Source organism: Mastigoproctus giganteus, chromosome 1 (genome assembly GCF_048544385.1).
Source record: "Mastigoproctus giganteus isolate SK-2022 chromosome 1, ASM4854438v1, whole genome shotgun sequence".
Taxonomy (NCBI): domain Eukaryota; kingdom Metazoa; phylum Arthropoda; class Arachnida; order Uropygi; family Thelyphonidae; genus Mastigoproctus; species Mastigoproctus giganteus.
Window position 1 is genome coordinate 136,953,155 of NC_143575.1, and position 19,028 is coordinate 136,972,182.

At 40.2% G+C, this 19,028-nt stretch overlaps 1 protein-coding gene across 1 annotated transcript in view; it reads left to right on the top strand.

The window, feature by feature from the left end:
* The window catches only part of LOC150091155 (uncharacterized), a 1,391,089-nt gene that overhangs the window by 547,363 nt on the left and 824,698 nt on the right, over nucleotides 1–19,028 (top strand). Inside the window, exon 14 of the mRNA XM_090374518.1 lies at nucleotides 10,699–10,752. Coding sequence (XP_090230644.1) covers nucleotides 10,699–10,752 — 54 coding nt within the window. The remainder of the gene's footprint in view (nucleotides 1–10,698; nucleotides 10,753–19,028) is intronic.

Here is a 19,028-nt window from a genome sequence, read left to right on the forward strand (position 1 = left end):
CCACTTCACCCCTCCATTCGTTCGAAATACCTGTCCAGTTGAGCCTTAAATTTATTTAGGCTATCAACTTCCATGACAAGGGATGGAAGTCTGTTCCACCAACCAACTACCCACTGGCTAAAGGCAAATTTCCGCACGTCTATCCTACATCAGTCTTTCCTCGATCTGAATTTATGCCCTCTCAGGTGATTATTCTGAGCAAGAGGAAGAATCCCATCAGCATTGAGCATGCTCAAATCACTCAAAGCTTTATACACCTCTATCAGATCACCTCGCGAGTGCCTAGTCTCCAGACACTGTAATTTGCCAAATTTAAGCCTTTCTTCGTAAGAGCAACCCTTTTTTCCATTCACTAATCTTGTTGCCCTTCTTTGTACTCGTTCCAGCAGCTCTACATCCTTCTTGAAATGAGGCCTTCAGACCTGTATACAGTACTCAAGCTGTGGCCTAACCATTGCATTATACAAGAGAATAATCACCTCCTTATCCCTGCTAGAAAAATTCCTGTATATCATTGACAAGAAACCATGAGCTACTCTTGCAGCCCGTCCGCACTGCTCAGAGAACTTCATATCTGCCTGCACAATTACCCACAGGTCTTTTTCATTCTCTATCACTGTCAGTGTAGTACCACAGAGTTTATACGTTGCTCTGGGGTTGCTGTTTCCCATATGTAGTATTTTACATTTGTCAATGTTAAACTTCATTTGCCACCTTTCAGCCCATCTGCTCAACCTTTCCAGATCCTGTTGCAGCAGCATAGTATCAGTAGTATCCTTCACAACCCTGCCAACCTTTGTATCGTCTGAAAACTTGGACATTAAGCTTGATATACCATCATTAATATCATTTATAAATGCAGAAAACAATAATGGACCCATCACTGAACCCTGAGGACTCCACTAATAACATTAGTCCACGATGAGCAGTGTCCATTGATTACCACTCTCTGTCTTCTCCCCCTCAACCACCCCTTTATCCATAGCAGCAATTTGCCTCCAGTGCCACACTGCTCCAATTTGTGCAGCAGTCTTCCATGTGCAACAGTATCAAAAGCCTTTCTAAGATCCAAGTATATAATATCAAAGTTATTCCCTGCATCCAGTTCTTTTGTGACTGCATCATAGTATCCAATCAAATTGGTCAGCCAAGACTTCCCCTTAACAAAACCATGCTGTGTCTGAGCTATAACTGAAGTCTTCTCCAGATGATCCTGCAGTGCTTCTTTAACCAGTGCCTCCATTAATTTTCCAGGAACAGAAGTTAAACTAAGGTCTATAATTACTTGTGTCGCCTTTTGATCCTCCTTTGTGAATTGGGGTCACATTTGCACAACTCCAGTCCATGGGTACTTCCCCTGAGTCCAAGGAAGCTCTCATAATTATGGCTTAGGGTTTGCTTACTTCCTTTGCTGCCTCCTTCAATATAACTGGATGGATCCCATCCACTCCAGGTGCCTTTCTTGTGTTTATCTTCAACAATTTCTCCTCCACTACTGCCAGAGTTGAATACACCTCTGGCATTCCCCTCGCTGAATAACTCCTCATGTGTGAATGTCGATGCAAAATATTCATTCAGTTTGTTAGCTACCTGAGCAGGATCATCAACAGTTGACCCATCGATATCAAGTGGACCAATCTGATTCATCCCCTTCCTTCTAGAGTTTACATAAGTAAAGAACTCTTTGCTGTTTTTCTTTGTATTCCTTGCCAAAGATTTCTCGTAATCTGCCTTCGCCTGCCTAACCTTCTTTGTAACTTGGTTACAGATCAACTTGTATCTATCATAGGCTTCTGTGTCACGTGTTAATTTGTATGTATCCCATGCATTTTTCTTCTCTGCCATATGTCTCTTTAGTTCCTCTGACATCCACTTAGGCCTAAACCTTGATTTTTTTTTTTTTTTTTGATTTGGTAGTTGTTGGCGCATCGGCTTCTATGGCCATATTGCACCTCCCAAGGTTTTTGCAGTACTTTGATCCAAGCCCGAGGCGGGAATCGAACCCGCGACCTTGGGTTGCCGGGCAGGTACTTTACCCACTCGGCTAGCCCGGTCGGCCCTAAACCTTGAACAATGTTTCTTAGTTGGTATGTAAAGCCTAGTAGCTTCCAAGATAAATTCTTTGATTGCTTCCCATTTTGAATTTGCTGTTGGTAACATCATCAGTTGGTTCCACTGTATAGAATTTAAATACTGTCTCAGTCCATCATAGTCACCTTTACGAAAGCAATAACCCTTCCCTTTACCCCTAATGGTAGTTACCTCTTTGAGTAAATCCCACTTGAGCCCACTGTTAGTTCAGCACACCATCAACAATAATCGGCTAACATGGCGGCACTCAATTTGCTTTTGTATCTTTGTTCCCTCGCTGCGAAGTCTTGATGGAAGAGCTCACAACGTTCATCTCTAATGGCACCACAGTTTGGGAGGAAGAAATCCAGGTGTGAGTGCGAGAAATGCACCTTCAATGACATGCTGCACCCCAGTTTTTCGTAAGAAGTAATAATATCTTCCACAAGCTGCCAGTAGTTGCTGGCTTTAACATTTCCCAGAAAACCAGTCAAAACATTTCGTAAGGCTTTCCAAGCCTTTCAAAATGTTTTCTTGCTATCACTAAGAACATTCGAATTGTTCAACTTTGAAAAGTTGCCTTATTTGTTGACCAAAGAAAAAACCTGTACTAAGTCTTGTGAATTTCTTCTGCAAGTATGTGAATGCAGGACCGTTCACTTCCAAAGCCTTCACAAAATTTTTCATGAGCCCCAGTTTGATGAGGAGTGGTGGAATCGAAACTTTATTTCAATCTACAAGAGGTTTAAATGCGACGTTCTTTATTCCAGGGGTTAATGATAATGATTTTCATTGAGGCCAACTCTTCTTCTCGTAGTGAATATCCTTGGCATAACTATCCCACTCGCAGAGAAAGCAACAATACTTATTGTAACCCTTTTGTATTCCTAATAAAATGGTGATTACCTTTAAATAATCACATATCTGCCACTCATACTTCTGATAGTGCACGTAAGAGGATAAGTATTAGTATTAGTAATGGCCACATAGCACAAGGAAAAGCCTAGGGCTTTTTCTGAACCAGCCAAAAAAATAAAATAATAAAATAAAATTATAATAATAATAATAATAATAGTAATAAAATAAATAAATAAAATAATAATAATAATAAAATAAATAAATAAAATAATAATAATAAGAAGAAAATTTAAAGAAAAAGAATAATTAATAAGAGAAAATGAAATAGTCAACCTCTCCAGCTGACCTTTGAATTTCCCCAAACTGCCAGCCTCTAGATGTAAGTAATTTATTCCAGTAATTTTAACTCGCTGACTAAAATAAAACTTCCTGCAATCCAGTCATCACTTAAAATTATGGCCCCTAGTTCTAAAATCAGTTATAACTATAAAAATTTCATCCTCATTCATTTTACTTATGCCTTTTAGAGTCCTAAACACCTAAATCAAGTCTCCTCTAAGGTGCCTAGTTTCCAAGCTCTGCAACCCACATATCAGAAGTCTTTCCTCATATGGACGCCTCTTGCTGATCTCGCCAGGCAAGTTAGCATTAGCATTAGTAGAGGCATAGGATGCAAAAAAGGAAGCTTATGCAGCATCAGCCAAAAAAAAAAAATTCCTATTTCACTCCTCCAATCATTCCAAATGCCTGCCCAGCTCAGTCATAAATTTATTTGGGCTATCAACTTCCACAACAAAAGATGGAAGTCTGTTCCACAAACAACCACCTGCTGGCTAAAGGCAAACTTCCGCACATCTATTCTACAGCTGTCTTTCTTCAATTTCAATCTATGTCCCCTCAGGTTCTTAATCTGAGTAAGAGGAAGAATCCCATCAGCATTCAGCTTGCTCAACTCAATCAAGGCCTTATACACCTCATTCAGATCACCTTGCAGGTGCTTACTCTCCAGGTGCTGCAATTTGCAGAACTTAAGCCTTTCTTGGTAAAAGCATCCCTTTGTTCCCCTCACCAAGATTGGTGAGGGGAACAAAGGCCTTTTTTGTACTTGTTCTTGCACCCCTACATCCTTCCTAAAATGAGGCCTCCAGACCTGTACACAGTACTCTAGGTGTAGCCTGACCACTGTCTTGTATAATGGCATAATCACCTCCCTGTCCCAGCTATCAAAATTCCTATACATCATTGACAAGACTCCATGACCTGCCCTGCTCAGCAAACTTCATATTTGACTGCACAATTCCCCTCCCAGATCTTTTTCACTTTCCACTTCTCTGAGTGTAGTATCACACAGTTGGCACGTTTCTCTTGGGTTTTTGCTACCCATATGCAGTATTTGCATTTTTCAATGTTAAACTTCAGTTGCCACTTCTCAGCCATTTTCCCAACTCATCTAGATCCAGTTGTAGTAGCATACTGTCTTTACTGTCATTATCAACCCTGCCAACCTTTGTATCATCTGCAAACTTGGACATTAATCGTGATATTCCTTCAAACAATATCATTGATGAATACACAAAACAAGAATGGGCCCAGCACCAAACTCTGGGAAACTCCACTAATAACATTTGACCATGCTAGTGCTTCGAGAGTATCCTGTGCGGACGTACATTTTTGCCGCTCCTGGAACAGAGAAGTTTTTTTTCTGAATTATTTTCTGTTTTATTAGCTTAAATTGGCATATTAACTTATTTTCTAGAGTAGTTTTATATTCTTATTTACGATACTTAGATTAAAGTAACTTAGATAGAGATTTTGTAGGTATTACTTAGTATCGGAAAGGGTATCAAATCCATGTGTTTACCGTTCATAATTGCAGCCATTGTAACGCGATACAAAATATCTCAAAATAGATAGCATAAGTTTACTATAGTATAGTATAGTACATAATATTGTCAATTAATCAGATAATTAATCTTGTTGAACTTCATTGTCAATTAAATTGTACATATAACGATTTGGGTTACGAAACATAAATAATTAGTAAAAAATAAATAATTAATACTTAACTTGATATGGAAGTTATATAAAGGGATTTCATAGATAACATTCGATACTGAAACATAAATATAGCGTTATAACTGTTGAGATATAAGTTTAGGGTTTTAATTTTGTACTGAAATTGAAATTTTATTGAAATTAAATCGAAATCATGACTCTGACCAGAGCAGCAAAGCAAAAGGCTCAAGCTAATGGGAGTGCTGTTGCTCAGGGGAGGACTGAGGGGGGCAGTTGACCTCTGAATCACAGCCTATTAAAATGCACTACTTGCTTGACGTTTGTGGAGGCGTCAGGTACGGGACATGATACTGCCATGGGGGATGTCTTTGTGTGTGCACGATGCAAGGAGTGTAAGGAAATCAGGCGACAACTCAGCATTGTTATGGGCCTATATGAGAGCTTGAAGGACCGGGTGGATGCCCTCGAAGGATTAAAAGTGAGGGGCCCATCAAGCTCTCAGCTGCCCACACCAATGCCAGAGCTTGCTCTTGGTCATTGCGCAACACAGTGGCAACCCCCAATTCAGAATGCGCTGGTTCCAAAGGAACTAGTAGTTGTTGGTGACTCTATTGTCAGGGAAACGGGAAACATGCTTTGTAAAAAGGATAGGTGAAACAGGACCAGGGTATGTCTCCCAGGGGCAAAGGTTGATGACGTTGTAGAGCAGATATCATCTTTTAAGGGCACAAAAGATGATATAGTTGTACACGTTGGCATTAATGATATTAAGAGTAGGAGACTGGCGGAATTACTTAATAAGTACAGGTCACTGTTGAAAAAAAGCCATGAATTAGGGTTGAATTTGAAAGTGTCTGCAATTCTGCCCAGACACGATAGGAGGGAGTATATGATGAGAGCCCTGTCGATCAATTCGGCCCTGGAAGGATTGTGCAAGGCTCAAGGGGTAGAATTTTTTTCAGCCTGGTCTGTACTTGTTAACAGGAGAGACTGCTTCTACAGGGATGGGATACACTTAAATAGAAAGGGTGCAAGAATGTTTGCTGATGCTATCAAGGCAGTGTTAGGTGGGTCGGAAAACTGCTAGATTGGGGGGTAACAAGGACTAATAGATTAACAGTAGCCACTGGCAGAGGTGAAAGTGATTCTTGCGCTGCTTCTATTGGAATGAGCCACAGCCTGGAAAATAAGATGCAGGATATTTCAGAGACTGCTGGGAATCATTGGGGTATAAATAAACACATAGGTTGTGTTAGGTAAGCTAAGAAAAGGAACAATTGCATGTATACTTGCGTGTATACCAATGCTAGGAGTTTAGTAAATAAATTTGATGAATTTGAGGTATTGCTCAAAACATCAAAGGCAGATATTGTGGTGATTTCAGAGATGTGGTGTCACACAGATATAAGGAATGCAGAACTGGAATTTGGGGAGTACAACATCTACAGAAAGGATAGACTGGATAGGAAGGGAGGAGGGGTTATGCTATTAGTTAAGAAATACATAAAATCCAAGGAAGTGAAGCCAGTGGACATCGCTGGACAGTGCAGTGTCAAGTCAGTTTGGTGTGACATAACCATTGGGAGATCAAAATTGAGAGTAGGAGTGTGCTATAGGCCTAATGACTCTGATGAGTATAATAAGAAACTGTACAGGGAAATAGAGTGGGCCAGTAAATCAGAGAGTCTTATAATGGGAGATTTTAATCTCCCAGATATTGACTGGAATTTGGGGGCTGGTCACTCACACACTAGCAAGGCTTTTGTGGATTTATTGGATGATTGTTTTCTACATCAGCATGTTCGGGAGGCAACTAGAGGGAGTAATACTCTTGATTTGATTATCAGTAGTGATTCTTCATGCATTAAGAATCTGCAGGTAAATGAACCACTAGGTGGCTGTGATCACAGTAATGATAGTTGTATCTTACTGCCATATAAGTAAAAAAATACCTTGCATAAATATAAAAACTACTTTTTTGAAAACAACAGGCAATCTGCCATTTTAAGTACTATTCCGTGTTTAGCACCCCAAAATGTATAAAGTAAACGTACTTTCATGTCCATAGTGGGATATGACCCAAAACTTGTTGTTTGGTATTATTATACTTCATTAAAGAGGAAACTGGAGTTGCTTGTTTTTAATTACTAGTATTATCGAAATAGTGCATGGAAGTCCCAAAATTTTCTGCATTGGCAAAACAACAAAAAGAGAGGAGAAAAAGAAAGAATTCATTATGCACTTTCCTCCTTGTTGACAATTCTGACAATCTCAGAGGGAGTCTATACAATGCATGTTCTGGAATTAACGTGTTATTCTAAAGATTGTTTGTTCAAATTTATTGCTTAGATTAACAAGCTTATATTGTGGTAGAGCTATGTGGAATAACATATTAAGCAAGTGTCAGCTTCCTTTTGAATCATGTAGAATCCTCATAGAATCATGTAGAATGCTGTAAATTGTTTGTCTGGTATGTATTTATTGTTTTGTTATTTGATTAAGATTATATGAAACTGCTGTTGTTATTATATACATTGTTACCTTTCATTTGTGTATATAATAGCAGTAGCCATTCAGTGTTATTGAACATTGAAATTTTTATAATGATCTTTAATAAAAATGGCTAAAATTGCTAAGTTAAGCACTGAAATATCCATTCCTATTTCACTTATCCTTTTTCTATTTTCCCATGACAATGAATTTATTATTATGTATTTATATTTTTTCTATAATCTTCTATTTCAGGAAATTGCTGCTTTTCATACTGGAATTTATTTAAAAACAATTGTTTTGAATATCCTTTCTTTTTTCTTTATTTGCAACAAGAGATGCAACATATTACTATCTTTGTACATGTAACTTTTCAACACCTGTAAATGTGCTGGACTAAGGGAAACTACTGCATACTGTACAACCCTTACTTTTTTTTTCCTTCAAATAATATTGAACCAATTTTGTTTCAGAAGTACATCAAAAGGACAGAATCGTGGCATACCTGGTTCCTGGGCAATGCAAGTCTGTCACCCCTCTCGCTAGTGGACTAACTCACTGCTTGGGAGGTATATAGGTTCACTACATTCACTTAGACGGTAATTCGATGTCAGTATAGACAAACATCATGAGTTAGCATTATCATTAGTTGACTCATGTGATGCAAGAAAGCAAGCTTATAACTTTCCATTTCACCCATTCTGGTCACTCCAAATGTTTATCCAGTTCAGCCTTAAATTTACTTAAGCTATCAACTTCCACAACAACAGATGGAAGTCTGTTCCAGCAATCAACTACCTGCTGACTAAAGGCAAACTTCCTCACAATCTGTTCTACAACTGTCTTTGGCGCCTCCGTAGCCAGGCGGGCAGGAACACCAGGGCGTAGCACACGCTTCTTGATTAGACCGGGGTTCGAGCCCATGCCCACCAAATACAGAGAATGCGGAAAGGTCAGGGAATGACCACCGCATATCCCCGGAGCAATATGGCCTTAGTTGCTAATGCTCCTAAAAACCAAACAACAACAACAACTCTCTTTCCTCAGTTTGAATCTATGCCCCCCTCAGATTCTTAATCTTTACAAAGTGGAAGTATCTCGTCAGCATTGAGCCTGCTCAAACCATTCAAGGCCTTATACCCCTCATTCAGATCACCTCACAGGTGCCTGGTTTCCAGATACTGAAACTTGCAGAACTTAAGCACTTTCTTTGTAAGTGCACCACTTTGTTTCTCTCAACAATCTTGTTGCTCTGCTTTGTACTCTTTATAGCAACTCTACATTGTTCCTAAAATGAAGACTCCACACCTGTTCACACTACTCACAATATGGTCTGACCATTGTCTTATTCAAAGGGATAATCACCTCCTTGTCTCTGCTAGCAAAATTCCTATATATCATTGATAAAACTCCATGGCCTGCTCTGGCAGCCCATCTACCAGGTCAGAGTGTGAGTGACCAACCCACTAGTTCCAGTTAATATCTGGAAAGTTAAAAGACATTCTGATTTACTGGCCCAATCTATTTCTCTGTACAACTGTTTGTTTTACTCATCAGAATCATTATGCCTATAACACACTCCTACACTCATTTTCCCATTCCCAGTGTTTTTGTCACAACAGACTCAACATTGCAATGTCCATCCATGTCAACTGGATGCACTTCCTTAGATTTTATATGTTTCTTAACTAGCAGCCTTCCTCCCTTCCTACCCTGTCTATCCTTTCTGTACACATTGTACTCCCCAAATTCCAATTCTGCACCGCTCATATCTGTTTTACACGATGTCTCTGATATCCCCAACAATATCTGCCTTTGATGCCTTGACCAGTACTTCAAATTCATCAAATTTATTTAACTGATCTTGAAGGAGGGATGATAGTAGGTGTTGACTCATGGGTCACTCTGTTGTGAAGGTGGTACAGAACTTGCACTACTCCCGTTTGACAGTATCAAGAGTGTATCTGGAATATGCCATTTCCGGAACAACTCATCGTGGACAGCGCTGTGGGCAGAGAAAAGTGGTAGATTAATGTGGCCATCAGTGGCTGTTTCACATCGTTTTAGCCAACCAGAGAGCAACAGTGGCACAAATCACTGCTGGCTTCAATGAGGAAGGTGCCATAAACGTCTCCTCCAAGACCATCAGGCAATTATTAGTTACAATAGGTTATGGGAGCCGCTGACCAAGCAGAGTCCCATTGCTAACACCATGACACAGGATCCAACGCCTCAACTGGGCAAAAGAATATCGGCACTGGACCTTGGGTGATTGGACATGGGTCTCCTGGTCCTATGAGTCCTGTTTTCAGTTATTTTGAGCAAATGGGAACTTGCTTATCTTGTTGAAACCACATGAAGCAATGCATCTGTCATGTCAACAAAGAACTGTTCAATAGGTGGATGGTCAGTATTGGTCTGGGGCTTGTTCAACTGGCACACATTGGGACCTTTGGTACATCTAGTCTCATCTCTGAACATACCAAGTCTCCATCCCTGCAAACCATCTGCACCCCTTTATGGTCATTGTGCACCCACAGGGTAATGGACTCTTGGACAGGACAGCGCACCTCCCCACAGAGCTGTGGTGACTAGAACATGGTTCAAAGAGCATTATGCAACAACGCTTCAGGTTGCTGTGGAAAGGTCTGTTCGAGCTTTGGATCCTCCACCCAGGAATGCGAGGAATTGTGGACAGTGGTGCAGCAAGGATGGATGGAAATACTAGTGGACTTAATGCCTCACCGTGTGACTGCCCTTATCTGGGCAAAAGGTAGGCCTACGTATCACACGATTTCTGGCTAGTCAGTGTATACCAATGATGTTTTAGACTAAACCGAGGATCGAGAACAACTTTCCCATTGAGAAAAAAAGGTGTTTAAATAAAATTCAAATTTAGAAAGCTCAAAATTTAAATATTTTAAGTTTAAATATGTCCAATTTAAATATCAAATTCAAAAATTTCAGCCCAAATAAGATACAAAAGGTCCACACAATAAATGCCTTAAACATAAATTAACAAGACTGACCCCCATGCATTTTAATAGAAACATCCTATATATATAACATTTTACTTCCATTCCTTTGGGACTGCCTTTTTTATACAATTTTCTATAAATTGAGATATACAATTTTTCTTATCCCCTGTTAACTACTTTTTTTTGTATTATCACCCGTTTACCTATCTGTGGTACTAGAAAATAATAATAAGGATTAAAAAAAAAAAAATCATTGATTTTCAAAGAAACTTCTCTTTTTGTATAGGGCCTTTGGGGAGAACCTGGACGAATGGGACTTCATGGACAACAAGGCCCTGTGGTGAGCTATTTTTCAATTAGTATACTTTATTCTGCAGTTTGAGTTATGGAATGTAAAGGAGATTTAGGAGAAGAAATTGTTCTCTTAACTTTCAGTCACCTAACTCCAGCTATTTTACTGACCTTAGTCTAAGTGATGAATAATTTCACTGCTATATGAAATAAAAGTGAAATTTATAGAGTAACTACTGGATGTTATTATCATGTTTACTCCTACGAGTAGTAGGCAGAAAGTAAGGTTCCCTATTTAACTCCTCATTGACAAGTGATTATACTGAGCTGTAATTTGGGAAGTTATTAGAATGTGGTCCTGCCAGGCTGCTACACTGACTGTAAAGGTGTAGGCAGTAATTCATGTTCTATAGGTAAAACACACCCTACTGGTAGAAATCTATGCAGAACTCATGGCTGTGTAGATTTCTACCGGAAAGGTGGAAATTATATGGAATTTGTGGCTGTTGTATGGCCCCGATTTTACATTAATGTAAGATGTGAGGAATTGGTGTAACATTCTGCCAATGGCTCGACAAGTGTGATGGATACTAACAGTAGTTGGTTTCCTTTCATATCATCTGAACATATCACTACTATCCATACAGCAATATAGGCAATCAATCAGTGGTCTCTTATACATTTAGAGTAGGTATTTTGCATTTCACATGGAACCATATAGAATGTTGCACACAATTGTCTGTGCTTCTGGAAAGTCTGCAGCATGTGGACACCTTATTTGACTGATCGCCACAAGAAAGCATCCATGGCACCATCACTTGCTAACCTTTAACAATATGTACAACTGAGTATGTGATTTTGGGTTAGTGTGAATAAGAAATGGGCTTTTCAATATTGCCTTAGGACTAATCCAGTTTATGCCATCAAGGTGATGATGTCATGTGCAGGAAAGATGAATGGCAAGCATCTTTTAATAAGTGTAGCTAGTAATTTTCACGAACTCCACTTCATCTGGTGGGACAATCAGCACAGTTGTATGTCCAATCTGGTTGACTGGCCTAAAGAGTGCCATTCAGTGCAAGAGACCTTGTTTGCCGTTAGGAGTGCTGCTATTCCATGAGAATACATGTGATGATATTGCATGCACCACAATGGACTTCTTCAACACTGGGTGATTGTTTTTCCTCCTCAGTGAAATCCCAACCTGGCCAGTTTCCTACATTTAAAGAGGTGTCTGCTAGGGAAGCTCTTCCCAAGATGAAGCCATCTAGGAGGTTGTCAGATGATTGCAGTAGCATCAGGTCTTATCTTTCTCATATAACGGCTTTGACATTTTGATGAACTGCTATGAAAAGTACATAAACAGATATGGTGACCATGTTGAAAAAATGGTATAAGGATATAGCTTTCCTAACAACATGTAGTTAAACTTAAACATTTGCACTTCCAAAAAAATAATAATAAATAAAAATGGTGAACTTTACTCTTTGACTTCCCTTTTAAATGTTGTAGAGCCCAGTTCACAACCCGTGGTTTGCAAATCCCTGGGGATTTGCAAAAGTGTTCTAGGAGGTTTGCACAAAAAATTGGCGCCTCCGTAGCCAGGTGGGAAGGAGCAGCAGTGCATAGCACACACTTCTTGATTAGACCGGGGTTTGAGCCCATCACCACCAAATACGGAGAATGCGGAAAGGTCAGGGAATGACCACCGCATATCCCGGAGCAATATGGCCTTAGTTGCTAATGCTCCTAAAAACCAAATAACAAACAAACAAACACAAAAAATTCTGTAATGGTGTTTGCCTAGATTTACATAGGTATATCTTTGTAAATTACAAAATAGTTTAATATTAATTTATGCCGGCAGTTCAAAATGTATATTTAGTTGTGATTTGGGCCACGTGTCCTTACATAGTGAGCATGCACAACAGGATGTTAATGCGGTGCGAACATGCCAATATGTATTGGCCTGTTCGGCTGTGGTAAAAGGGTTATAAAAAATTATAACTAATAATAAACAAGGATAGAATAAAGTAAAATAAAATTAAATATAAAGTAAATAATTGCCAATTAAAGAAACCACATCTTCCACAATTCCTTATAATTAGTTTACTATCATAGAATATATCGTATTAAATTAATATATTTTCCATACTAAATTTTTTTTCCTTCTCAAAGACCTTGTATGTATAGGTACTTAATAATAATTTTATATTATTATGCAATGTCGCTTATAAAAATGTAGTACTGGAAATATTTTATAATAAAAATTCAGAACTATTATACAATTTATATACGATATATCGGCTTAGTGGGTCGCGATAAAAATATTATGTTGAAAAGGTTTCGTGAGTCAAAAACGGTTGGTAACTGCTTCAAGGATTCACAAAGTAAACTTCTGAATTCAGCAAATATTCACAGGTTAGAGTAATTATGGTAATCTAAATTGTAATAATAAATAAATAAATGGTATCAGTTTTGTGCATAAGCAAATAGAAGTAATAAGAATGAAAGTATAGTATATTCACTTCCCATGAAGAACTAGATGTTTCAATAAATAATAATATTTCTCTTTCAGAGAGAAATATAATTTATTTGGAATAGCAATTGTTTTTTATTTGCTAGCATTTTCAAATATTTATTCAGAAATATGATAAAAGATATACATAGAGTAATGCCATGAAGGCTACATTCAGATAAAGGTGACTGAAGGTTATCCTAAACTTGTCTGATTCTCCAGTTATTTTATTTCATTGATAGAAATGTGGAATAAGTAATAGAAGTTTATACATCTTCATAAGAAATATTTTCCTGTTCTGTGCATTTTACTAGACATAATGGTGAATAATAAAGTTTATGACAGAGGGATATTTAAAAAAAAGTGAAAATTCAGCTGAAACACTTATAATAGTAACAGTTATAAGTGTTTGGAGTATTATATAATGATCCATGATTATTTGCTATTCCAACAAGAAAAAGTTAAGATGGGTTTTAGAGGAAACCTTAGATCAAAGGGCTCAGTATGTCCATATCTGAAGCATACCCCTCGACGTGGGCACCTGTACGTGGTGAAGGGACCTCCCAGTGACGCTACTGGACTTCCAGACTAGCATCACTGGGATCCAACGCCCGCAGCCCAGGTTCCAGGCTTACATCAATGGAATCCGGCGTGTTTGCTTTGCGCTGCAACCCGTAGAAATTCGGAAAGGGGGATCCTGGTGGTTGAGGGGCCCAGCTTCAATACACCACTTTGGCCCCTGCTTGGACAAGACGGGTGGTCCTGGAAAGCCCGGCTAGGATCAATCGGCTAGTAGGCTCGCCTGCGAGGGTCAACCGTGTCAATGCCACACCCCTACTCTCATGGTCCGAGGGACAGGATTCAGGCTGGCGGCGGTGCGGGTATAGTGTCTGGGTACCCCTGGCGTTCCACTCCCGAGCGCATTTATCGCATGCCGGATAGTGGGCGTCCCTTTGGGCTCCATGGTGGGTGCGGAGCCCGGGCACTGAACAACTTAAAACCTGTATGAATCCTGATAAACTTACTTCTTCAGAGGCCCGAACCCCGGTCCCTATCTGAAAATACAGATGGAGAGACAGATAGCATTATTGCTACAAAGAGGCAGCGAACAGAAATATCATCTGGGCCTGTTCCAAGATTTTTAATTATTCATTCTACCACAGAAAAACCGATTGGCAAAATGTCGCCCTTCTTCATACAGAAAGGGTTAGATGGGTTAGCAGGTTCACCCAAATTGGTTAAGAGGCTCCGTTCTGGAGACCTCTTAATTGAAACCAAAACTGACAGGCAGTCTGAGCAGCTACTCCGTGCAACATCAATCGGAGGAGTACCCATAACAGTGACACCACATAGAACACTCAATTCATCGAGAGGTGTCATTTCAGAATGGGACCTTCTCGACATAACAGAGGAGGAAATCTGCTTAGAATTGAAACCACAAGGAGTTACTGCCGTTAAGAGAATTACTGCGCGAAGGGATGGAAAAATTGTTAAAACCGGGAGCGTTATCCTGACTTTTAACTCTCCTAAACCTCCTGATGAGATTAAAGTTGGATACATCAACTGTTCAGTGCGTCCATACGTTCCGAACCCTTTACGGTGTTTTAAATGCCAGAAGTATGGACATTCTCAAATGGCCTGCCGTGGAGTCCTTGCATGCGCTCAATGCGGTGCAAAGGACCACAAAACAACAGCATGTTCAGCCGCAAAACCCACCTGTATTAACTGTGAAGGCGAACACCCGGCCTACTCACGAGCATGCCAGAGGTGGAAAGAAGAAAAAGAAATTCAACGGCTGAAGGCAGAGCTAAATATATCATACCAGGAGGCAAGGAAATCGGTCAAACCCCTGAATATCAACAAACCTACCTACGCCCAGAAGGTAGCAGGGGGATGTTCCGTCGGAACTCAGACAGATATGACCATTCCTCCAAAGGAGTCTTTCATTCCCATCGCGCGGTATCTCTTAAGTTCTCAAAAACCTGCACAAAAGGACCAATCAGCTGCCACTCCTATATTGGTACCTCCTAATGCTCCACAAATAACAAAGATAATTATGAAAGAAAAGAATAAGAAAGGGGAAGTCCCCCTAGTACCCAAGAAAAGATTAGCATTAGCATTAGCATTAGTAGAGGCATTTGATGCAAGAAAGCAAGCTTATGCAGCATCAGCCAAAAAAAAAAAAAAAAAAAACCCACTTCCACTTCACCCCTCTGTTCGTTCAAAATACCTGTCCAGCTGAGCCTTAAACTTATTTAGGCTATCAACCTCCACCACAAGGGATGGCAGTCTGTTCCACCAACCAACCACCCGCTGGCTAAAGGCAAATTTCCGCACGTCTATCCTACATGTGTCTTTCCTCAATTTGAATTTATGCCCTCTCAGGTGATTTTTCTGAGCTAGAGGAAGAATCCCATCAGCATTGAGCATGCTTAAACCATTCAAGGCTTTATACACCTCTATCAGATCACCTCGCTGGTGCCTAGTCTCCAGACACTGTAATTTGCAAAACTTAAGCCTTTCCTCGTAAGAGCACCCCTTTGTTCCATTCACTAATCTTGTTGCCCTTCTCTGTACTCGTTCCAGCAGCTCTACATCCTTCTTGAAATGAGGCCTCCAGACCTGTATACAGTACTCTAGGTGTGGCCTGACCATTGCCTTATACAATGGAATAATCACCTCCTTATCCCTGCTGGAAAAATTCCTGTATATCATTGACAATACTCCATGAGCTACTCTTGCAGCCCGTCTGCACTGCTCAGAGAACTTCATATCTGCCTGCACAATCACCCCCAAGTCCCTTTCATTCTCTACCACTGTCAGTGTAGTACCACAGAGTTGATACGTTGCCCTGGGGTTGCTGTTTCCCATGTGTAGTACTTTATATTTGTCAATGTTAAACTTCATTTGCCACCTCTCAGCCCATCTGCTCAACCTTTCCAGATCCTGTTGCAGCAGTGTAGTGTCAGTAGTGTCCTTGACAACCCTGCCAACCTTTGTATCATCTGCAAACTTGGACATTAAGCTTGATATACCATCATCAATATCATTTATAAATACAGAAAACAACAATGGACCCAACACTGAGCCCTGAGGGACTCCACTAATAACATTAGTCCACGATGAGCAGTGTCCATTGATTACCACGCTCTGTCTTCTCCCACTCAACCACCCCTTTATCCACAGCAGCAATTTGCCTCCAATGTCACACTGCTCCAATTTGTGTATCAGTCTTCCATGTGCAACAGTATCAAAAGCCTTTCTAAGATCCAAGTATATAATATCAAAGTTATTCCCTGCATCCAGTTCTTTTGTGACTGCATCATAGTATCCAATCAAGTTGGTCAGGCAAGACTTCCCCTTAACAAAACCATGCTGTGTCTGAGCTATAACTGAAGTCTTGCCTAAATGATCCTGCAGTGCTTCTTTAACCAGTGCCTCCATTAATTTTCCTGGAACAGAAGTTAAGCTCACAGGTCTATAGTTACTTGTGTCAGCCTTTGATCCTCCTTTGTGAATTGGGGTCACATTTGCACATTTCCAGTCCATGGGTACCTCCCCTGAGTCCAAGGAAGCTCTCATAATTATGGCTAAGGGTTTGCTTACTTCCTTTGCTGCTTCCTTTAATATAACTGGATAGATCCCATCCACCCCAGGTGCCTTTCTTGTGTTTATCTTCAACAGTTTCTCCTCCACTTTACTCCCAGTTATTTCAAGATTCTGTAGCTTACTGCTAGAGTTGAATACACCTCTAGCATTCCCCTTGCTGAATAACTCCTCATGTGTGAATGTCGATGCAAAATATTCATTTAGTTTGTTAGCTACCTGAGCAGGATCATCAACAGTTGACCCATCAATATCAAGTGGACCAATCTGATTCATTCCCTTCCTTCTAGAGTTTACATAAGTAAAGAACTCTTTCCTGTTTTTCTTTGCATCCCTTGCCAAGGATTTCTCGTAATCTGCCTTCGCCTGCCTAACCTCCTTTGTAACTTGGTTGCATATCAACTTGTATCTATCATAGGCTTCTGTGTCATGTGTTAATTTGTAAGTATCCCATGCATTTTTCTTCTCTGCCATATGCCTCATTAGTTCATCTGACATCCATTTTGGCCTAAACCTTGAACAATATTTCTTAGTTGGTATGTAAAGCCTAGTAGCTTCCAAGATATGTTCTTTGAATGCTTCCCATTTTGAATTTGCTGTTGGTAACATCATCAGTTGGTCCCACTGTACAGAATCTAAATACTGTCTCAGTCCATCGTAGTCGCCTTTACGGAAGCAATAACCCTCCCCTTTACCCCTAATGGTAGTTACCTCTCTCAGTAAATCCCACCTCAGCACACTGTGATCACTGCCACCTAGTGGTTCATTTATCTGCAGATTCTTAATGCATGAAGAATCACTGCTGATAATCAAATCAAGAGTATTACTCCCTCTAGTTGCCTCCTGAACATGCTGATGTAGAAAACAATCATCCAATAAATCCACAAAAGCCCTGCTAGTGTGTGAGTAACCAGCCCCCAAATTCCAGTCAATATCTGGGAAATTAAAATCTCCCATTATAAGACTCTCTGATTTACTGGCCCACTCTATTTCCCTGTACAGTTCCTTATTATACTCATCAGAGTCATTAGGCCTATAGCACACTCCTACTCTCAATTTTGATCTCCCAATGCTTATGTCACACCAAACTGACTCAACACTGCACTGTCCAGCGATGTCGACTGGCTTCACTTCCTTGGTTTTTATGTGTTTCTTAACTAATAGCATAACCCCTCCCCCCTTCCTATCCTGTCTATCCTTTCTGTAGACGTTGTACTCCCCAAATTGCAGTTCTGCATCCCTTATATCTGTGTGACACCACGTCTCTGATATCCCAACAATATCTGCCTTTGATGTTTTGAGCAATACCTCAAATTCATCAAATTTATTTACTAAACTCCTAGCATTGGTGTACACGCAAGTATACCTGCACCTGTTTCTATTCTTAGCTACCCTAACACAACCCATGTGTTTATTTGTACCGCAATGGCTCCCAGCAGTCTCTGAAATACCATGCATCTTGTTTTTCAGGCTTCTGCTCATTCTAATAGAAGCAGTGCAAGAATCTCTTTCACCTCTGCCAGTGGCTACTGTCAATCTATTGGTCTTTGTCTCCCCCCAAGCTAGCAGTTTTCCGACCCACCTAACACTGCCTCGATAGCATCAGCAAATATTCTTGCACCCTTTCTATTTAAGTGTATCCCATCCCTGTAGAAGCAATCTCTCCTGTTAACAAGTACCGTCCAGGCTGAAAAAAATTCTACCCCTTGAGCCTTGCACAATCTTTCCAGGGCCGAATTGATCGACAAGGCTCTCATCATATACTCCCTCCTATCGTGTCTGGGCAGAATTGCAGACACTTTCAAATTCAACCCTAATTCTCGGCTTTTGTTCAACAGTGACCTGTACTTGTTAAGTAATTCTGCCGGTCTCCTACTCTTAATATTATTAGTGCCAACGTGTACAACTATATCACCTTTTGTGCCCTTAAAAGATGATAATCGCTCTACAACGTCATCAACCTTTGCCCCTGGCAGACATACCCTGGTCCTGTTCCACCTATCTTTTTTACAAAGCATGTTCCCCGTTTCCCTGACAATAGAGTCACCAACAACTACTAGTTCCTTCGGGACCAGCGCATTCTGCCTTGGGGGTTGTCTCTGTGTCACGCGATGCCCAAGTGCAAGCTCTGGCGTTGATGTGGGCAGCTGAGAGCTTGATGGGCCCCTCAATTTAGTTTCTTCGAGGACATCCACCCTGTC